At 43.4% G+C, this 23,052-nt stretch overlaps 1 protein-coding gene across 2 annotated transcripts in view; it reads left to right on the top strand.

Moving 5' to 3' along the window:
• LOC120062532 (glucocorticoid receptor-like) overlaps positions 1-23,052 on the top strand; it is a 73,243-nt gene that overhangs the window by 3,328 nt on the left and 46,863 nt on the right. For both annotated transcript variants that reach the window (XM_039012577.1, XM_039012578.1), the window contains exon 3: positions 4,645-5,606. In XM_039012577.1, the coding sequence (XP_038868505.1) occupies positions 4,645-5,606 (962 nt within the window). The remainder of the gene's footprint in view (positions 1-4,644; positions 5,607-23,052) is intronic.

Here is a 23,052-nt window from a genome sequence, read left to right as displayed (position 1 = left end):
GGACTCTACACACACACACACACACACACACACACACACACACACACACACACACACACACACACACACACACACACACACACAGTGACTCTACCCCCACACCCACCGGACTCTACGCCCACACCCACCGGACTCTACCCCCACACCCACCGGACTCTACCCCCACACCCACCGGACTCTACCCCCACACCCACCGGACTCTACCCCCACACCCACCGGACTCTACGCCCACACGCTGGACGCTACCCACTCTAACCACACGCGCTGGGCGCTACCCACTCTAACCACACGCGCTGGGCGCTACCCACTCTAACCACACGCGCTGGGCGCTACCCACTCTAACCACACGCGCTGGACGCTACCCACACACACTGGACTCTACCCACACACACACACACACAGTGACTCTACCCACACACATAGTGACTCTACCCACACACATAGTGACTCTACCCACACACATAGTGACTCTACCCACACACACTGGACTCTACCCCCACCGGACTCTACCCCCACACCCACCGGACTCTACCCCCACACCCACCGGACTCTACCCCCACACTCACCGGACTCTACCCCCACTGGACTCTACCCCCACCGGACTCTACCCCCACACCCACCGGACTCTACCCCCACACCCACCGGACTCTACCCCCACACCCACCGGACTCTACCCCCACCGGACTCTACCCCCACCGGACTCTACCCCCACCGGACTCTACCCCCACACCCACCGGACTCTACCCCCACCGGACTCTACCCCCACCGGACTCTACCCCCACCGGACTCTACCCCCACACCCACCGGACTCTACCCCCACACCCACTGGATGCTACCCACAACCACATCCACTGGATGCTACCCACACGCTGGACGCTATCCACTCTACCCCAAAACGCTGGACTCTACCCCCACACCCACCGGACTCTCCCCCCACACCCACCGGACTCTCCCCCCACCCCCACCGGACTCTACCCCCACACCCACCGGACTCTACGCCCACACCCACCGGACTCTACCCCCACACCCACCGGACTCTACGCCCACACCCACCGGACTCTACGCCCACACCCACCGGACTCTACGCCCACACCCACCGGACTCTACGCCCACACCCACCGGACTCTACGCCCACACACGCTGGACGCTACCCACTCTAACCACACGCGCTGGGCGCTACCCACTCTAACCACACGCGCTGGGCGCTACCCACTCTACCCACACACACTGGACTCTACCCACACACACACACACACAGTGACTCTACCCACACACACTGGACTCTACCCACACACACTGGACTCTACCCACACTACACACACAGTGACTCTACCCACACACACACTGGACTCTACACACACACACACACACACACACACACACACACACACACACACACACACACAGTGACTCTACCCACACAGTGACTCTACCCACACACAGTGACTCTACCCACACAGTGACTTTACCCACACACAGTGACTCTACACACACTGGACTCTACACACACACACACACACACACACTGGACTCTATACACACACACACACACACACACACTGGACTCTACACACACACACACTGGACTCTACACACACACACACACACACACACACACACACACACACACACACACACACAGTGACTCTACCCCCACACCCACCGGACTCTACCCCCACACCCACCGGACTCTACCCCCACACCCACCGGACTCTACCCCCACACCCACCGGACTCTACCCCCACACCCACCGGACTCTACGCCCACACGCTGGACGCTACCCACTCTAACCACACGCGCTGGGCGCTACCCACTCTAACCACACGCGCTGGGCGCTACCCACTCTAACCACACGCGCTGGGCGCTACCCACTCTAACCACACGCGCTGGACGCTACCCACACACACTGGACTCTACCCACACACACACACACACAGTGACTCTACCCACACACATAGTGACTCTACCCACACACATAGTGACTCTACCCACACACATAGTGACTCTACCCACACACATAGTGACTCTACCCACACACACTGGACTCTACCCACACACACTGGACTCTACCCACACACACTGGACTCTACCCACACACACTGGACTCTACCCACACACACTGGACTCTACCCACACACACTGGACTCTACCCACACACACACTCACAGTGACTACCCACACACTCACAGTGACTCTACCCACACACTCACAGTGACTCTACCCACACACACACACGACTCTATACACACACACACACACACACACACACACACACACAGTGACTCTACCCACACACAGTGACTCTACACACACACAGTGACTCTACACACACACACACTGGACTCTACACACACACACACACACACACACACACACACACACACACTGGACTCTATACACACACACACACACTGGACTCTACACACACACACACTGGACTCTACACACACACTCACACACACACAGTGACTCTACCCACACACACACACAGTGACTCTACCCACACACACACACACACGGTGGACTCTACCCACACACACACACACAGTGGACTCTACCCACACTACCCACATGGTGGACTCTACCCACACTACCCACATGGTGGAGTCTACCCACACTGCCCACATGGTGGACTCTACCCACATGGTGGACTCTACCCACACTAGACGCTACCACCACACACTGGATGCAACTCGCACACATACACACACACACACACACACACACACACACAGTACATTTTCCCACACGCCCACACCCACCGGACTCTACCCCCACACCCACCGGACTCTACCCCCACACCCACCGGACTCTACCCCCACACCCACCGGACTCTACCCCCACACCCACCGGACTCTACGCCCACACGCTGGACGCTACCCACTCTAACCACACGCGCTGGGCGCTACCCACTCTAACCACACGCGCTGGGCGCTACCCACTCTAACCACACGCGCTGGGCGCTACCCACTCTAACCACACGCGCTGGGCGCTACCCACTCTAACCACACGCGCTGGACGCTACCCACACACACTGGACTCTACCCACACACACACACACACAGTGACTCTACCCACACACATAGTGACTCTACCCACACACATAGTGACTCTACCCACACACATAGTGACTCTACCCACACACACTGGACTCTACCCACACACACTGGACTCTACCCACACACACTGGACTCTACCCACACACACTGGACTCTACCCACACACACTGGACTCTACCCACACACACTGGACTCTACCCACACACACTGGACTCTACCCACACACACACTCACAGTGACTACCCACACACTCACAGTGACTCTACCCACACACACACACGACTCTATACACACACACACACACACACACACACACACACAGTGACTCTACCCACACACAGTGACTCTACACACACACAGTGACTCTACACACACACACACTGGACTCTACACACACACACACACACACACACACACACACACACACACACACACACACTGGACTCTATACACACACACACACACTGGACTCTACACACACACACACTGGACTCTACACACACACTCACACACACACAGTGACTCTACCCACACACACACACAGTGACTCTACCCACACACACACACACACGGTGGACTCTACCCACACACACACACACAGTGGACTCTACCCACACTACCCACATGGTGGACTCTACCCACACTACCCACATGGTGGAGTCTACCCACACTGCCCACATGGTGGACTCTACCCACATGGTGGACTCTACCCACACTAGACGCTACCACCACACACTGGATGCAACTCGCACACATACACACACACACACACACACACACACAGTACATTTTCCCACACACACGTAACATGCATACTGATGTCCCATACACTTTTGCACTCACCACATACACTGCCGCTACTGTGTATTATCTATCCTAGTCATTTAACAGTACATATACAATGCAAAGCTACCTCAATTACTTCGACTCGGTACAGGTACTACCTGTATATAGCCATGATATTACCTGGTACTCCCTGTATATAGCCATGATATTACCTGGTACTCCCTGTATATAGCCATGTTATTACTTGGTACTCCCTGTATATAGCCATGTTATTACCTGGTTCTCCCTGTATATGGCCATGTTATTACCTGGTACTCCCTGTATATAGCCATGTTATTACCTGGTACTCCCTGTATATAGCCATGTTATTACCTGGTACTCCCTGTATATAGCCATGTTATTACCTGGTACTCCCTGTATATAGCCGTGTTATTACCTGGTACTCCCTGTATATAGCTGTGTTATTTTTACTCATTATTTTTATTCATTATTCACAATGTATTTTTTTTCTTGTCACTATTTCCATTTAAAAAAAATTATCTTATCTTTAATTCTGCATTGTTGGAAAAGGACCCGTAAGTCAGCATTTCACTGTTGTCTACAAAGCATGTGACAAATACGTTGTTTGGGTCAATTCCATTTCAGTTCAGTAATGCAGGAATTTTTTCTCATAGAGAATTACTGGAATGTCAGGTTACTTGCTGAATTGACTGAATTTAAATGTTTTTTTTTTCCTTTGTAATGATTTGACAAACCAATTTCCCATCTGTTATTAATGAAGTATTTCTTCTTATCTAAGCTCCTGCCCCAACACACTAACACGTCCCTGGGCCTTGGACTCTTCACCCTTGGGGATACCTACTCCCGCCTGGAAGACAGCATCGCTGACTTCCACCGCTCCTCACCCAGCATGGACTCTCTGATCGGGGGCTCGGACCCTAACCTGTTCCCCATGTCCATGAGGTCGGAGACAGACTTCTCCCGGGACCAGGACCCTATGGATATGGACCAGGAAGGGTACATTGGAAAAGACCAGAAACTGTTCAACGACAACACTCTGGATCTCCTCCAGGACTTTGAGCTGACAGGCTCCCCATCAGACTTTTACGTAGGGGACGACGCCTTCCTTTCCTCCCTGGCTGATGACTCTCTCCTGGGGGATGAGAGCCAGGATCGTGGGGTCTCCAACTCCACCTCCAAGCCAGCTGCTACTATGACCAATAGTGGTGGTTTTAGCGGTTCCAACACCACCACATTGTATGGTAGCAATCTACTAACATGTCAGGATGAATCCAACTCCAGCACCCCTATGACAGGCAACTCCCCGACCCCAAACACCTTCCCCGTGGTGAAGCTCGAGAAGGAAGCTGGTTTCATCCAGCTGTGTACTCCAGGTGTGATCAAACAGGAGAAGACCTCGGCCATTCGTAGCTACTCCTGCCGGATGAGTGGTAGTACCGGCGGCTCCACTTCCTCCTCCCCCTCAGAGCTGTCCAGCGCCAGCCCCATCTCCATCTGTGGGGTGAGCACCTCTGGAGGACAGAGCTACCACTTTGGAGTCAACAGCAGCATCAACACCCCCTTGGCTTCCACTACCAGTGGAGCTTCTCCGCAGAAGGACCAGAAGCCCTCTGTGTTCAGCCTGTATCCTCCGCTGGTGACCGTAGGAGAGGCCTGGAACAACAGTAGCTATGGGGACGGAGCTTCTGGAATGCAAGGTCTCTCCAGCCCTACCTCCTCTTTCTCCAGCAGCTTTGCCAGGTAAGAAGAAGAACTGAAGGAATGTTGCTAATAGAAAGCAGTCCTGTCATTGGTCTGGTGGTGGTGGTCTGGCCAGCCTGCTGCGTTGCGAGAGTGAGGCTGGTCTAGAGTTGCAAAGGGTTGGAAACTGTCCGGTAAATTCCCAGAAATTTTCCCAGAAATTTTCCATGGGAAGTTAAGCCCTGGAATTTGGGGAATTTTGCTTAAATTCATCAAAAACGTTAGCTTATAACTGAACCTTTTTTGTGGGATACACACAAGGCAATTCTATATTTTGGTTAAACTATCCCCAATTCAATGTAATTGCAACACTCTTCATGCACTGTGCATTCTTCCATCACATGCACAGTGCACTCTTCCGTCACATGTACAGCTGATTCTCAAGATCTTGCACACTAATGAGATGCTATTGAGTCCACACTACTACACTGTCTGAGCCAAGGTCTACATGCTTTCTGGTAAGTTTTGAATACAATACTTGGAGGGGTGAATATATTTTATTACATTTATTTTTTGTTCACTAGTAAATAGTAGCCTACTGCAAAGTGTTTAAATAATTTCTAACTTGTTAACAATTTCTGCTATTTAGTTACAATGTGGGTTTTAGCTTGCTTGAGCCTGCTAACTGAGTGTTAATTCACCTGTTTCCATACATGTTTCATTTTAAAACATTTATCTTACAAAGGAGTTGTTTAATCTAACTGCTTAACTATTTATCTGTACATGGAATTGTATTTTTTAAACATTTTTTCCCCTAATCTTTACAGGAAAATGCCACGGGCACTATCTGATGTGTGGAGACATTTCACTGCAGCTAATGTAGAAGGAAAAACTGTGTACATTTGCAAATGCTGTGCCAAATCATATGTGAAGAATGCCACAAAGATGCAGAATCATCTGGCCAAGTGCATAAAGTTCCCTCAGCGCTCACAACAAGCAACCTCTGACAGAAGTCCCTCTACTTCTATTCGACGTGAAAGTTATGAATCAGACACCTTATCGATAGCAACAGCTCATAGTCCTCCTGGAATCAGAAGTTTGTTTGACTCCATGGAGGAACGTAGTCAGAGAAATGCTCATGAATGTCTTGCTCGAGCTGTGTATGCAACTGGTTCACCTCTGATGCTCACAGGAAATTTTTATTGAAAGAGATTTCTGAATGTTCTTCACCCAGCATACACCCCTCCAACCAGACATGCTTTATCTACTAATTTGCTGGATGCAGAGTTCAAGTGAAGGTCAAGCAAATCACAGAGAAAGCAGACTGTATTGCAATCATCTCTGATGGGTGGTCGAATGTTCGTGGACAAGGAATAATTAATGACATCATTTCCACCCCATAACCTGTATTCTACAAGAGCACAGACACAAGGGACAACAGACACACCGGTCTCTACATTGCAGATGAGCTGAAGGCAATCATCAATGACCTTGGACCACAGAAGGTATTTGCACTGGTGAAAGACAATGCTGCGAACATGAAGGCTGCTTGGTCTAAAGTGGAGGAGTCCTACCCTCACATCACACCCACTGAATCTGCTCCTCAAGGACATCATGGCACTGAAAACAATGGATACACTCTACAAGAGAGCCAAGGAAATGGTTAGGTATGTGAAGGGTCATCAAGTTATAGCAGCAATCTTCCTCACCAAGCAAAGTGAGAAGAATAAGAGCACCACATTGAAGCTGCCCAGCAACACCCGTTGGGGTGATGTTGTCATCATGTTTGACAGTCTCCTGGAGGGGAAGGAGTCTCTCCAAGAAATGGCCATATCACAGTCTGCCGATAGCCCCATCAAGAGGATCCTCTTGGATGATGTATTTTGGGAGAGAGTGGTAAGCAGCCTGAAACTCCTGAAACCTATAGCATGTGCCATTGCACGGATTGAGGGAGACAATGCCATCCTGTCTGATGTTCAGACTCTGCTTGCAGATGTAAGAGAAGAAATCTGTACTGCCCTGCCCACTTCACTGTTGCTCCAAGCAGAGGAAACTGCAGTTCTGAAATACATCAAAAAGTGTGAAGACGTATGTCTGAAGCCCATACACGCCGCAGCGTAAATGTTGAACACCAAGTAGGCTGGCAAGAACATCTTGTCTGGTGCAGAGATCAACAAGGCGTATGGTGTCATCACTACCGTGTCTCGCCACCTTGGCCTGGAAGAGGGCAAGGTTCTTGGCAGTCTGGCGAAGTACACTTCCAAGCAAGGGCTTTGGGATGAAGATGCAATATGGCAGTCGTGCCAACATATCTCATCAGCCACCTGGTAGAAGGGACTTTGTGGATTTTTCCCCTGTTGCCTCCATCATCCTCCAAATCCCACCAACAGCCGCCTCATAGCGCAACTGGTCCTTGTTTGGGAACACACACATGAAAGCACGCAACAGGCTGACCAATACAAGGGTTGAAAAATTGGTGGCCATCCGGGCAAATTTGAGGCTTTTTGAGCCTGACAACGAGCCATCCTCAACAAAGTTGGAAAGTGACAGTGAAGATGAGGCCTCAAGAGGTGGACATTGAGGAGCTCCAGGGAGAAGACATGGAAGAGTGAGAGGAAGACAACCAAAGCTTTAGTTTCTAGACTATCATTTTACAGATGTATGTTGAAGACGCTTTTGGGAGATGCGATGGATCTGTGGGGATCATTCAATATTCCCTTTTTTTTTTGTTCAGTGAAATCATCCCATGCCAATCATTTCATTAAAGTTCAATTCAACTAAATCGTTTTTGAAATTGATTTTGGATGGATTTAATCGTTTGTAATTATGTCAACTTATGATAAGGTAAGAGGTTTATGTTTCTCTCTCCATATGATATAGTAAATATATCCAATGCAAAAAACATCTACATTTAAATGGTATTCATTTGCATATATTTCTGTTAATTCCCCATATATTCCTGTTAATTCCCACGGAAACTTTCCACCTCTGAATATTCACCAAAATGTGCAACCCTAGGGTGGTGTCACAGTGTTATGTTAAACTGTGGAGTTGAACTAGTGTACAGGGCAGGGGAGATGTCTAGTGTACAGGGCAGGGGAGATGTCTAGTGTACAGGGCAGGGGAGACTTCTAGTGTACAGGGCAGGGGAGACTTCTAGTGTACAGGGCAGGCAGAGGAGACTTCTAGTGTACAGGGCAGCCAGGGCAGGGGAGATGTCTAGTGTACAGGGCAGGCAGGGGAGATGTCTAGTGTACAGGGCAGCCAGGGCAGGGGAGATGTCTGGTGGGCAGGGCAGGGGAGATGTCTAGTGTACAGGGTGGGCAGGGCAGGGGAGATGTCTAGTGTACAGGGCAGCCAGGGCAGGGGAGATGTCTAGTGTACAGGGCAGCCAGGGCAGGGGAGATGTCTAGTGTACAGGGCAGCCAGGGCAGGGGAGACGTCTGGTGGGCAGGGCAGGGGAGACGTCTGGTGGGCAGGGCAGGGGAGACGTCTGGTGGGCAGGGCAGGGGAGACGTCTGGTGGGCAGGGCAGGGGAGACTTCTGGAACATATTACTGACAGCGGGATTCTAAGAATATTCTTAGAGCTCCTCCTTGGTTTTTGAACATGTCAAGGCAACTATGTCCAGTCAGTTACTGAACTGGAGACGGTTAAAGATTATCCTTTTTCACATTTTTATTTTGCTTGTATCAACATGCCTTAAAACACTTGTGCAGGGGAATGAAATATCACAGATGAATATTGTAGACGCTTTCAGTCACCGGCCCAATAAATGTTATCTTATCTTTTCAGCAGCGCTATCGCGATAGATAGTAGAAAATGGGTCATGTGTTTTCTGTGATACCATAATGTTGTCTTACCACAGGCATTAGAAATGTTTTCTAAATAATTGCCACATTTCACAGTCTGTGATCTCAAAGGGCACACTATTCCACAGTCGATAGGGCTCTGGTCAAAAGTGAAGTAGTGCACTATATAGGGAACCGGCTACCATTTGGAACACGTATATAGTTACGGTACAGTAGACCACTGTCATAAAGGGCTCCGAGGACTAGAGGACACAATCAGTGTCTATATAGGCCTAGGACCAGCTAGGGGAATTCCACTTTAACCTCACAGAGACATGTCATTGTTACATTCACATCTAGGGGCCTGTTTTACTACACAGTTGCTTTGTCTGCCTACTTCTCTGTTTTCTTAATTACAGATACAGTAATACTAGTATAGACTAGTTGTTATTTACTGTTAGGTCTACAGTAATACTAGTATAGACTAGTTGTTATTTACTGTTAGGTCTACAGTAATACTAGTATAGAGTAGTTGTTATTTACTGTTAGGTCTACAGTAATACTAGTGTAGAATAGTTGTTATTTACTGTTAGGTCTACAATAATACCAGTGTAGACTAGTTGTTATTTACTGTTAGGTCTACAGTAATACTAGTATAGACTAGTTGTTATTTACTGTTAGGTCTACAGTAATACTAGTATAGACTAGTTGTTATTTACTGTTAGGTCTACAGTAATGCTAGTATAGACTAGTTATTATATGCAGTAATGTCTACAGTAATACTAGTATAGAGTAGTTGTTATTTACTGTTAGGTCTACAGTAATACTAGTGTAGAATAGTTGTTATTTACTGTTAGGTCTACAATAATACCAGTGTAGACTAGTTGTTATTTACTGTTAGGTCTACAGTAATGCTAGTATAGACTAGTTATTATATGCAGTAATGTCTACAGTAATACTAGTATAGACTAGTTATTATATGCAGTAATGTCTACAGTAATACTAGTGTAGACTAGTTGTTATTTACTGTTAGGTCTACAGTAATACTAGTATAGACTAGTTGTTATTTACTGTTAGGTCTACAGTAATACTAGTATAGACTAGTTGTTATTTACTGTTAGGTCTACAGTAATACTAGTATAGACTAGTTGTTATTTACTGTTAGGTCTACAGTAATACTAGTATAGACTAGTTGTTATTTACTGTTAGGTCTACAGTAATACTAGTATAGACTAGTTGTTATTTACTGTTAGGTCTACAGTAATACTAGTATAGACTAGTTGTTATTTACTGTTAGGTCTACAGTAATACTAGTATAGACTAGTTGTTATTTACTGTTAGGTCTACAGTAATACTAGTATAGACTAGTTGTTATTTACTGTTAGGTCTACAGTAATACTAGTATAGACTAGTTGTTATTTACTGTTAGGTCTACAGTAATACTAGTATAGACTAGTTGTTATTTACTGTTAGGTCTACAGTAATACTAGTATAGACTAGTTGTTATTTACTGTTAGGTCTACAGTAATACTAGTATAGACTAGTTGTTATTTACTGTTAGGTCTACAGTAATACTAGTATAGACTAGTTGTTATTTACTGTTAGGTCTACAGTAATACTAGTATAGACTAGTTGTTATTTACTGTTAGGTCTACAGTAATACTAGTATAGACTAGTTGTTATTTACTGTTAGGTCTACAGTAATACTAGTATAGACTAGTTGTTATTTACTGTTAGGTCTACAGTAATACTAGTATAGACTAGTTGTTATTTACTGTTAGGTCTACAGTAATGCTAGTATAGACTAGTTGTTATTTACTGTTAGGTCTACAGTAATGCTAGTATAGACTAGTTATTTACTGTTAGGTCTACAGTAATGCTAGTATAGACTAGTTATTATATGCAGTAATGTCTACAGTAATACTAGTATAGACTAGTTATTATATGCAGTAATGTCTACAGTAATACTAGTGTAGACTAGTTATTATATGCAGTAATGTCTACAGTAATACTAGTATAGACTAGTTGTTATTTACTGTTAGGTCTACAGTAATACCAGTGTAGACTAGTTGTTATTTACTGTTAGGTCTACAGTAATACTAGTATAGACTAGTTATTATATGCAGTAATGTCTACAGTAATACTAGTGTAGACTAGTTGTTATTTACTGTTAGGTCTACAGTAATACTAGTATAGACTAGTTGTTATTTACTGTTAGGTCTACAGTAATACTAGTATAGACTAGTTGTTATTTACTGTTAGGTCTACAGTAATACTAGTATAGACTAGTTGTTATTTACTGTTAGGTCTACAGTAATACTAGTATAGACTAGTTGTTATTTACTGTTAGGTCTACAGTAATACTAGTATAGACTAGTTGTTATTTACTGTTAGGTCTACAGTAATACTAGTATAGACTAGTTGTTATTTACTGTTAGGTCTACAGTAATACTAGTGTAGACTAGTTATTATATGCAGTAATGTCTACAGTAATACTAGTGTAGACTAGTTATTATATGCAGTAATGTCTACAGTAATACTAGTATAGACTAGTTGTTATTTACTGTTAGGTCTACAGTAATACTAGTGTAGACTAGTTGTTGTTTACAGTAATGTCTACAGTAATACTAGTGTAGACTAGTTGTTGTTTACAGTAATGTCTACAGTAATACCAGTGTAGACTAGTTATTATATGCAGTAATGTCTGCAGTAATACTAGTGTAGACTAGTTATTATATGCAGTAATGTCTACAGTAATACCAGTGTAGACTAGTTATTATATGCAGTAATGTCTACAGTAATACTAGTGTAGACTAGTTATTATATGCAGTAATGTCTACAGTAATACTAGTTATTATATGCAGTAATGTCTACAGTAATACCAGTGTAGACTAGTTATTATATGCAGTAATGTCTACAGTAATACCAGTGTAGACTAGTTATTATATGCAGTAATGTCTACAGTAATACTAGTGTAGACTAGTTATTATATGCAGTAATGTCTACAGTAATACTAGTATAGACTAGTTGTTATTTACTGTTAGGTCTACAGTAATACTAGTGTAGACTAGTTGTTGTTTACAGTAATGTCTACAGTAATACTAGTGTAGACTAGTTGTTGTTTACAGTAATGTCTACAGTAATACTAGTGTGGACTAGTTGTTGTTTACAGTAATGTCTACAGTAATACTAGTGTAGACTAGTTATTATATGCAGTAATGTCTACAGTAATACTAGTATAGACTAGTTTGTGTATGCAGCAATGTCTACAGTAATACTAGTGTAGACTAGTTGTTGTTTACAGTAATGTCTACAGTAATACTAGTGTAGACTAGTTGTTATTAGTGATGCACTGATATCCGATATTTTTCTTGCCAAAAAAAAACCCTATACCGATAACTGATATTTAACATTTCAGCGGCCTTTTAAGCATTCTAGTAGAGTTAAACAGTTAACACACACACATGGGCGCAGCGGTCTAAAGGCACTGCATCTCAGTGCAAGAGGCGTCACTACAGTCCCTGGTTCGAATCCAGGCTGTATCATATCCGGCCGTGACTGGGAGTCCCATAGGGCGGCGCACAATTGGCCCAGCGTCGTCCTGGGTAGGCCATCGTTATAAATAAGTATTTGTTCTTAAATGACTTGCTTAGTTAAATAAAGGTTACAGACACACGTTATTTTGTTGTCATTTACGTTGGCATTTATGTATGTCCCCATTACCAGTAAAACATCATCAAAACCTATTTCTTTCACTTACTTGCTGTGCTGTTTCGTTGTTCAGTCGTTTCATTCTCAACCAGGATTTCTTATACTATTGAACGCCGTTTGGGTCTTTGCTATGGGAAGCCGTTTGGGTCTTTGCTATGGGAAGCCGTTTGGGTCTTTGCTATGGGAAGCTGTTTGGGTCTTTGCTATGGGAAGCTGTTTGGGTCTTTGCGTGTCAAAAAAGATACACGTCATATAACACTATTTGACGTGTCGAATAAGCTTATTGACCAACCGGGACCTGAATATGACTGCACGTCACACAATAATTTAACACGTTCATAAAAAAATGTACGTAGTTATTACACATTGATTGCACTGTCACAATGATTCATCGATACGTATGCTATGATGCTGGTAAAGTTGTCTAGCGCACCTACAGTGTTGGTCATAACATTTTTAAAAAGCTAGCTAGCTCATGGATGCAAACAATGTTCTTCCCCAAAAACATGGAAAAACAACATCTGTTTCAGTAGCTATAGTTGGCTAGCTCAATATATAGCTAGGTGTCATCTAAAATAACCTTCATTTATAAGACCGTTCTTATTTGGTTAATGGTGGTCGGACCCATCTATGTGAAGCTAGCCACAATAGTGGACTTCAAAATAAAAGTATGCCATTGACAGTGTGAATGAATACAAATAGTAGAATTATGCCATAATTGAATAGATCATGCTAAATGAGGTTGGAATGTTATATAAAATATCCAAAAAACAATTAGTTAATTTGACATCTGAAATCACACTGGATGTATTATACTTTAGAATTGCTTTGGGGGCTTATTTCACTGTACAGCCTTACTTATGGATTGTGGATCAATGACACGGGGTATCAGTCTACTCCGTGACACCCAGAGAACATTAGCATCGTAGCTCTTATTGCGGGACTCTGAAACAACGGAATTGAGCCACATTTATTGTCAACCTTTGTGTATTGAACACTATTTCAGAGGAAAAACAATACTGCGTGGATGTTTTGGAGTTTGATAACTCTGAGGAGGACGTTGGGAAAAAATATCTTGTGTATTTAGACTGATACTCCATTTCATTGATCCCCAATCCTTAGGTAAAGCTGTACAGTGCAATATGTATGTCAATACACACAATAGGCTGACTGGGGAGGTGATTTCACACAGTCATAGTCCCGCAATAAGAGCTACAACTCTAACATTTGCGTAAACTCTTCAGTTGTGTTCTGTGGGTGTCACCGAGTAGACTGTTAACCCATTTCATTAATTTACATTCCAACCATGTTTCAACATTATCTAGTCTAAATATGGCATGATTCCACCAATTGTAACCTTCTGCATCACTTTCAAAGAGGTACTTTTATTTTGAAGGCAAACCGCAAATTCCGCTATTATGCCTAATCCTTATTGTGGCTAGCTTCACAACATATAACCCGGTCCAGTCGAGCGTCACTAGACAGATGAAGCTAGCTGGCTGCTTATAATGTTAGCTTTGGGCAACAGGGTTAAGTAGTTGGCTAGCTATTTATTTTCATGAATTGAAAAAAGTATGATCGTTACACAGGTGCACCTTGTGTTGGACAATAAAAGGCTACTCTAAAATGTTCAGTTTTGTCACAGGACACAATGCCACAGATGTCTCAAGTTTTGAGGGAGCGTGCAATTGGTATGCTGACTGCAGGAATGTCCACCAGAGACGTTGCCAGAGAATTGAATGTTAATTTCTCTACCATATGCCGCCTCCAATGTCATTTTAGAGAATTTGACAGTATGTTCAACCGGCCTCACAACCGCAGACCATGTGTAACCACTCCAGCCCAGGACCTCCACATCCAGCTTCGCTTGCGGAATTGTCTGAGACCAGCCACCCGGACAGCTGATAAAACTGGGTTTTCACAACAGAAGAATTTCTGTACAAACAGTCTCAGGGAAGCTCATCTCTGTACTCATCGTCCTCACCAGGGTTTTGACATGACTGCAGTTTGGCGTCGTAACCGACTTCAGTGGGCAAATGCTCACTTTCAATGGCCATTGGCACGCTGGAGAAGTGCGGTCTTCGGATGAATCCCGGTTTCAACTGTACCGGGCAGATGGCAGACAGTGAGTGTCGTGTGGGCGAGCGGTTTGCTGATGTCAACATTGTGAACAGAGTGTTCCATGGTGGCGTTGGAGTTATGGTATGGGCAGGTACAAGCTACGGACAACGAACACAATTGCATTCTATCTATCGCAATTTCAATGCACAGAGATACCGTGACGAGATCCTGAGGCCCATTGTCGTGCCATTCATCTGCCCCCATCACCTCATGATAATACACGGCCCCATGTCTCAAGGATCTGTACACAATTCCTGGAAGCTGGAATTTTCCCAGACATGTCACCCGTTGAGCATGTTTGGGTTGCTCTGGATCGACTTGTACAACAGCATGTTCCAGTTCCCGCCAATATCCAGCACTTTTGCACAGCCATTAAAGAGGAGTGGGACAACATTCCACAGGCCACAATCAACAGCCGGATCAACTCTATGCGAAAGAGATGCATGTGGCAAATGGTGGTCACACCAGATACTGACTGGTTTTATCATCCACTCCCCTACTTTTTTTTCTTTTTTTTTTACGGTTTCAAGTTTTAATGTCACAAGTAAAGTGAAATGGCTTTCTTGCAAACTCAAAACCCAACAATGCGATAATCAATAACAATGTATTATTAGAAAGAAAAAACATTAGGAGAAATAATAATAAGTAATACACTGTAGGTGTCTGTGACCAACAGAATCATATCTGTATTACCAGTCATGTGAAATCCATAGATTAGGACCGAATGAATTTATTTCAATTGACTGATTTCCTTTTATATGAACTGTAACGCTGTAAAATCCTAGAAATTGTTTCATGTTGCGTTTTATATTTTTGTTCGGTGTATTTGACCCTTCTGGTCATCTATGAACGATGTACTCTTATAATCTCCACCGGCACAGTCAGAACAGGACTGGCCACCCCTCGGCGCCTGGGTCCTCTCTAGGTTTCTTCCTAGGTTCCTGCCTTTTCTAGGAAGTTTTTCTTATTTCTTATGTACATCTGCATTGCTTGCTTGTTTGGTGTTTTATGCTGTGTATCTGTATTGGCTCTTTGTGGCAACGGCTGATGGATAACCTACTTAACTGTATTGTTAGTTGCTAGGCCTATTCCACTTCTCATAAAGCCCCAAGCTTGTTTTAGGCCAAGTGTAAATGTACTATCAACCCAAGTTAGTACCATGTCATTGTTAGTTTGAGGCCTCAATGCTTTCCTTGGTGACTTTACCTAGCTAGCTGCAGTCAGACCCTAGTCAGAGTTTCAGGCTGTGTCTGAAAACGTTACTGGCCGTCAAAGTCTTCTCCGTCTTTGTCTCCTCGATTCCTCCCAAAGCTAATTTTGAGAGGAATTAGCGCTCTGACCTCCAATGAGCTTTGAGAATAATTGAGGAAACGAGGACGGAGGAAGCAAGGATTTGACACCAAGTAGTAATGTATTCATACAGACCTAGTATCAACTGTGTCCCAAACACCCTATTCCCTATATAGTGCACTACTTTTGGCCAGAGCCCATTAAGGAAGTAGTGCACTATATAGGGAATAGAGAGCCATTTAGAACATAGCCCTAGTCTGAGGCTGACCGGAAGTATCTGGTCTTGTGGGCACATCCTCCTGGCCTGGTCCACCAGTTGCATGATGCCAGAAATTAACACCAGAGGTTGATTGCACCGTCTGACAGACATGGGTTCAAATACTATGAAATTGTTCAACTACCTTGAGTGTTTGCTCTAGCCTGGCTAGATTGCCAGATGGGCGGAGTTTGCATTTAGGAGACTTTTCCATTTAGTTCTAGTTCAACAGGCAAACTCAATCAAGCACAGATAAAGTATTTGAAATGATTCATAATATTATTTGAACCCACCCCGGTCTGACTTCACTGTATGAGTGGTGTGACTGCTGTCAATACAAGCCCAGCCTACAGGATAGGGGTTGAGGTTTGAGGTGTTGACTACAGTCAAAGCAAGCCCAACCTACAGGAAAGGGACTGGGGTTGGGGGTTGAAGTGTAGGGTTCATTCAACAATACAATGCTGATGATTGATTGAATGAGGCTTGTTATTGTTCTTCAGAAGGGGAATTCTTTGTTAGGAGGTAGGTGGTCGGAGACCAGTGGATAAAGCCTATGTGGGATGAATGAGTCGGCCTACATATAATATTCTATTGATGTTAAGTTATTAATTTTTATTAGGCTTAATAATGTAGACTTTAACCACTCACACATACAGTGCTTTCGGAAAGTATTCAGACCCCTTGACTTTTTCCACATTTTGTTATGTTGCAGCCCCCCCCCCCCCCCCCCCCCCCCCAGCAATCTCTACACAATACCCCATAATGACAAAGCAAAACATTTGTTCTGATGCAAATGTAAAAAAAAAAGTTTATTTAATTGACATAAGTTTTCAGACCCTTTACTCTGTACTTTGTTGAAGCACCTTTGGCAGCAATTACAGCATCGAGTCTTCTTGGGTATGACGCTACAAGTTTGGCACACCTGTATTTGGGGAGTTTCTCCCATTGTTCTCTGGAGATCCTCTTAAGCTCTGTCAGGTTGGATGGGGAGCGTTGCTGCACAGCTATTTTCAGGTCTCTCCAGAGATGTTCGATCGGGTTCAAGTCCAGGCTTTGGCTGGGCCACTCAAGGACATTCAGAGACCTGTCCCGAAGCCACTCCTGCGTTGTCTTGACGGTGTGCTTCGGGTCGATGTCCTGTTGGAAGGTGACCCTTTGCCCCAGTCTGAGGTCCTGAGCACTCTGGAGCAGGTTTTCATCAAGGATCTCTCTGTACTTTGCTCCGTTTACATCGGCTGATGTAAAAATGGCTTTATAAATAAATTCCATTGATTGATCTCTCCCTCGATCCTGACTAGTCTCCCAGTCCCTGCTGCTGAAAAACATCCCCACAGCATGATGCTGCTGCCACCACCATGCTTCACTGTAGGGATGGTGCCAGGTTTCCTCCAGATGTGACGCTTGGCATTCAGGCCAAAGAGTTCATTCTTGGTTTCATCAGACCAGAGAATCTTGTTTCTCATGGTCTGAGTACTTTACGTGCCTTTTGGCAAACTCCAAGCGGGCTGTCATGCCTTTTACTGAGGAGTGGCTTCCATCTGACCACTCTACCATAAGGCCTGATTGGTGTTCTCTGTGCCTCGACACAATCCTGTCTCGGAGCTCTACGGACAATTCCTTCAACCTCATGGCTTGGTTTTTGCTCTGACATGCACTGTCAACTGTGGGACCTTATATAGACAGGTGTGTGCTTTCCAAATCATGTCCAATCAATTGAATTTACCACAGATGGACTCTAATCAAGTTGTAGAAACATCTCAAGGATGATTAATGTTTCCATTGATCATCCTTGAGATTTTTTCTTTTCAATATTTAAATGAAGTATTTGATTCTTCCATTCTCTTAACGTTGGATTATCATTTGACTTCCAGTATTTACGTAATAGTTTCTTCAATATACGTGACACATAGGGTATTGTCCAACCCATTGGGTATCTCACTGCACCCCATATGCCTTGTCTTGAAATATGCAGATAGACGGAAGTAAACTATATTGTAAAACGTCTGACTGCCAGCTTTCTGACTCTACCCATAACTATTGGACTTCATAGCACTTCCAGAACGCATGGATATTTGAGTTATTGTTAGTTTTATACTTAAGACGTGACTCTACTGTTGCGCTGTAGAGTTTGTGAATTGTCTCTTGTATAAGAAATTGTAAACATTCGTTTATTCTGGATTAAGCATACGTTTTTGTTAACTGCGATTTCGTTACTTATGTTCCAACACTTCTTCCATTTTGTGCCAATATCAGTTATTTTTAAGTCTCCAATAGTTTATTATTATTTTTCTGAGAGATTGTCAGTTGGATAGGCTCTCTGCAAGGGTTTGTATATCTTACCTGGCATATGAGTATACTTTTCTGACTTTTTTTTTTTTTTACTTTTCTGATAAGATTTCCTCAACTTTGCTCTGAAGTCCAAATGCTTTCAGGTCGAAATGTTGTTGTATAAAACTTTTTTTTAAGTTAGTCTAAAATCGCTTTTGAATTATGTCATGGAAATAATTGTATTTCCTTTTATCAAGTAATTTACGGTTTCTAAGCCTTTTTAGTTTTCCATGTGGGCCAATTTATCGGTGAATTCTGAAAAGATATCCAAGGATTATTCCAATGGTGGTGTGTTTTTATGGACTGATAGAGGTTCTTGTACAATTCGTAAAATGTTGTTTATAGTGTTTCTTAACTAGGAAGTTGTTAATGTTATTAGCTTTATCCTTTGAAAACAGACATGGAAAGTTGTGGGGATGAGCATGCACATCTTCAGTATGTACCCATTGTTCCTCTTTAGTGCATTTAACTATATGTTGCAAGTAAAAGCCTTGGGTGGTGAGTTGATACAATTTCAAATCTGGAAGGTTGAAGGTTAAAACCACCCTCAGATTTAGGGACATGTTTGATAATGCTGCGGGTTTGCTTTGCTGCCTTTTTAGTAGAGGTCGACCGATTATGATTTTTCAATGCCGATACCGATTATTGGAGGACAAAAAAAAGCCGATACCGATTAATCGGCCGATTTATTAAAAAAATAAAAAAAAGTTTTTTTACTATATATATATATATATATATATATATATATATATATATATATATATATATATATATATATATATATCATACACACACACACATTTTTGTAATAATGACAATTGCAACAATACTGAATGAACAATGAACACTTATTTTAACTTAATATAATACATAAATACACACACAGCTCTGAAGTGACAATGATACTGAAGAGTCTGCTTAGGAGACAAATACTCTCAACTGTTTGAATAAAAATAGAGTTTAAGTTACCTGTGATGAATGTTGAAAACAAAAACCTTAATTTCTATATGCAGGAAATCCTATTTTAATAATGGGCATGGTAAGAATTGACAACCAAAGTGCGAGTCATAATTCCCATGACACCTAGCAAAATCTGAAAAGCGGTTCCTTCATTTATTGCATAGGATATTTTTAGATTCACTTAAAATAAGGTCTGTGTTTCGTGTAGGCTTACATCACTGTGCCAATTTTATAACTGTGTAGATATCCATAGGACAAGGTAACTCTGATCAATATTGGCTAAACATAAGTGAAGATAAAAAAAAATTTGTAGAGTGGATTTATGAAAATATGTTGACAAACGTTACCTTATCCTAGTGAGATTTACGGTTTAAGCCTGCACGAAACACAGACCTTATTTGAAGTAGATCAAGACATTCTCTATGGAAGACATGAACGGTAAAATAACGAAGGAACCCCTTTCAAATTCAGCCGCAAGTTATTACAGGAATTATAACGTGTCGACTATTTCTCTCTAAACCATATACCTTTGACTAATCCGGAAACTATCACCTCGAAAACAAAACGTTTATTCCGTTCCGTATTTTATCTAACGGGTGGCATCCATGAGTCTAAATATTCCTGTTACATTGCACAACCTTCAATGTTGTCATAATTACGTAAAATTCTGGCAAATTATTTCGCAAAGAGCCAGGCGGCCCAAACTGTTGCATATACCCTGACTCTGCATGCAATGCACGCAAGAGAAATGACACAATTTCACCTGGTTAATATTGCCTGCTAACCTGGATTTCTATTAGCTAAATATGCAGGTTTAAAAATATATACTTGTGTATTGATTTTAAGAAAGGCATTGATGTTTATGGTTAAGTACACATTGGAGCAATGACAGTCATTGATTGATTGTTTTTTATAAGATAAGTTTAATGCTAGCTAGCAACTTACCTTAGCTTACTGCATTCGCCAACAGGCAGGCTCCTCGTGGAGTGCAATGTAATCAGGTGTTAGAGCATTGGACTAGTTAACTGTAAGGTTGCAAGATTGGATCCCCCGAGCTGACAAGGTTAAAGATCTGTCGTTCTGCAGGAGGCAGAACGTTCCTAGGCCGTCATTGAAAATAAGAATGTGTTCTTAACTGACTTGCCTAGTTAAATAAAGATTAAATAAAGGTGTAAAAAAATATATATATAAAAATCAGCAAATCGGCGCCCAAAAATACCGATTTCCGATTGGTATGAAAACTTGAAATCGGCCCCGATTTAATCGGCCATTCCGATTAATCGGTCGACCTCTACTTTTTAGTACTTAAATGTGTGCAAGAAATCATTAAATCAGCAGATTATCAACATGTTTTGGAGTGCAATGTTCAATCTAGTGTCCAAAAACTCTCTCTTGAAAGTTGTATGTCTTCCAGTAGGACAACAGCCCAAAACACACACAAAAAGCATCCTGGAATGGTTCATGAAGAAACTCTGGTCTGTCTGGGAGTGGCCAGTGAAGTCCAGATGTAAATCACATCCAAAACCTATGGTGAGAGCTGAAAACAGCAGTTGGAGGGCAACCTGACGTGGAGCTACTGTTCTCCATCATTCTATCAGCAGACAGCACTCTGACTGATGTGGAGCTACTGTTCTCCATCATTCTATCAGCAGACAGCACTCTGACTGACGTGGAGCTGCTGTTCTCTGGTACTTTTCTTGGTGTAGCCAGACTACTTTTCTCTGGTAAAATGCAAGAATAACTTTAAGCTGCATTCTTTCTATGATAAACATTAGAAATATGATGACCATGCATCGTTTTTACTTGTGTGGCTGCCAGCCAAATAACGTTGTACTTCTGTTGTCATCTGACGAAAATAAAGCTATTTTCTGCCGAATATCTTGGTTGCACGTCACTGATCACTCTATTGAAGCAAAAAAACACAGTTGACTTTCAATATACAACACGACCCCTTTCAATAATACCCAGCTGGACTCACCTGCTCCCGCTTTCTCCTGTTGTGCTATTTACAAACAAACACGTGACTGTCTCAACTGTTCTGGGGAACTACGGTAAACCGCATGTAAGATAATGTGACTGTCTCAACTGTTCTGGGGAACTACGGTAAACCGCATGTAAGATAATGTGACTGTCTCAACTGTTCTGGGGAACTACGGTAAACTTCATGAAAGATAATGTGACAGGAGACATGAAGAACGTAATCTGCTTTATCCCAAAACTTATTGCGCAAGTGGACTGCAGGTATTTACTTAAAAAGTAGCTGCAAATATGAAAATATATTGAAAAACCCCGGTATAAGGCATATACGGTACACGGTAAATACCCCGGTATAAGGCATATACGGTATACCGCCCAAGCCTAGCGAGCGCAGCTCTAACTAGGAACAGATGGACGAGACACAAGATAGGTCTTGTCTTCCACTTACATCTGGGTTTAATCACGCTTGTGTGCGTGTGTCTCTCCGTCTGTGTATCTGGTGAGTAAGGCACACAAATGAAACCAGTCTGCCTGCGGTGACGTGTGTCTCAACCTGTGTGACATTTTAGCGGCTTTCTGTTAGCTGAGCCCCAGCCCTCTTCCTCCAAGCTTGGCCCCATGTCATCACTCTCTGTCCTCTGCCTTCTCACGCAACACTGCTGAACCGCAGGCACAGCAGATACTGATGGACTGGGCATGGCTCGGAACTGTGGGTGCGTTCCAGGTTTACTTCATTGCAGCCGCAGCTGATTGATAACATCATATTCATGTGGGTTCACTTCCTCCAGAGAGGTTTTTTTTTCTTCTCCACTTCGTCAGGTGTTATGAAATCAGCTGTGGTAAAGACGGTCTGGAACACACCCTTTTAATTAAGTAAGCTTGGCCTCAGGGTTTGGTCTCTTCGTCTGTCTGTCACGAGGCTGTAGTACGGAACTCTCTGGAAAGCATCCACAATGCACCCTGCATGTAGTTTTGGCCTCAGGGCTGGTGTTGTTTCTAGATTGCTCAGTCATTAGCCGTTTTATAAGCTGGCACTAATACCTAATGAAAGACTAGTCTCATCTCTGTTTTGA

The sequence above is a fragment of the Salvelinus namaycush genome, chromosome 17, assembly GCF_016432855.1.
Source record: "Salvelinus namaycush isolate Seneca chromosome 17, SaNama_1.0, whole genome shotgun sequence".
NCBI lineage: Eukaryota > Metazoa > Chordata > Actinopteri > Salmoniformes > Salmonidae > Salvelinus > Salvelinus namaycush.
This window is presented reverse-complemented; position numbering and strand designations above follow the sequence as displayed.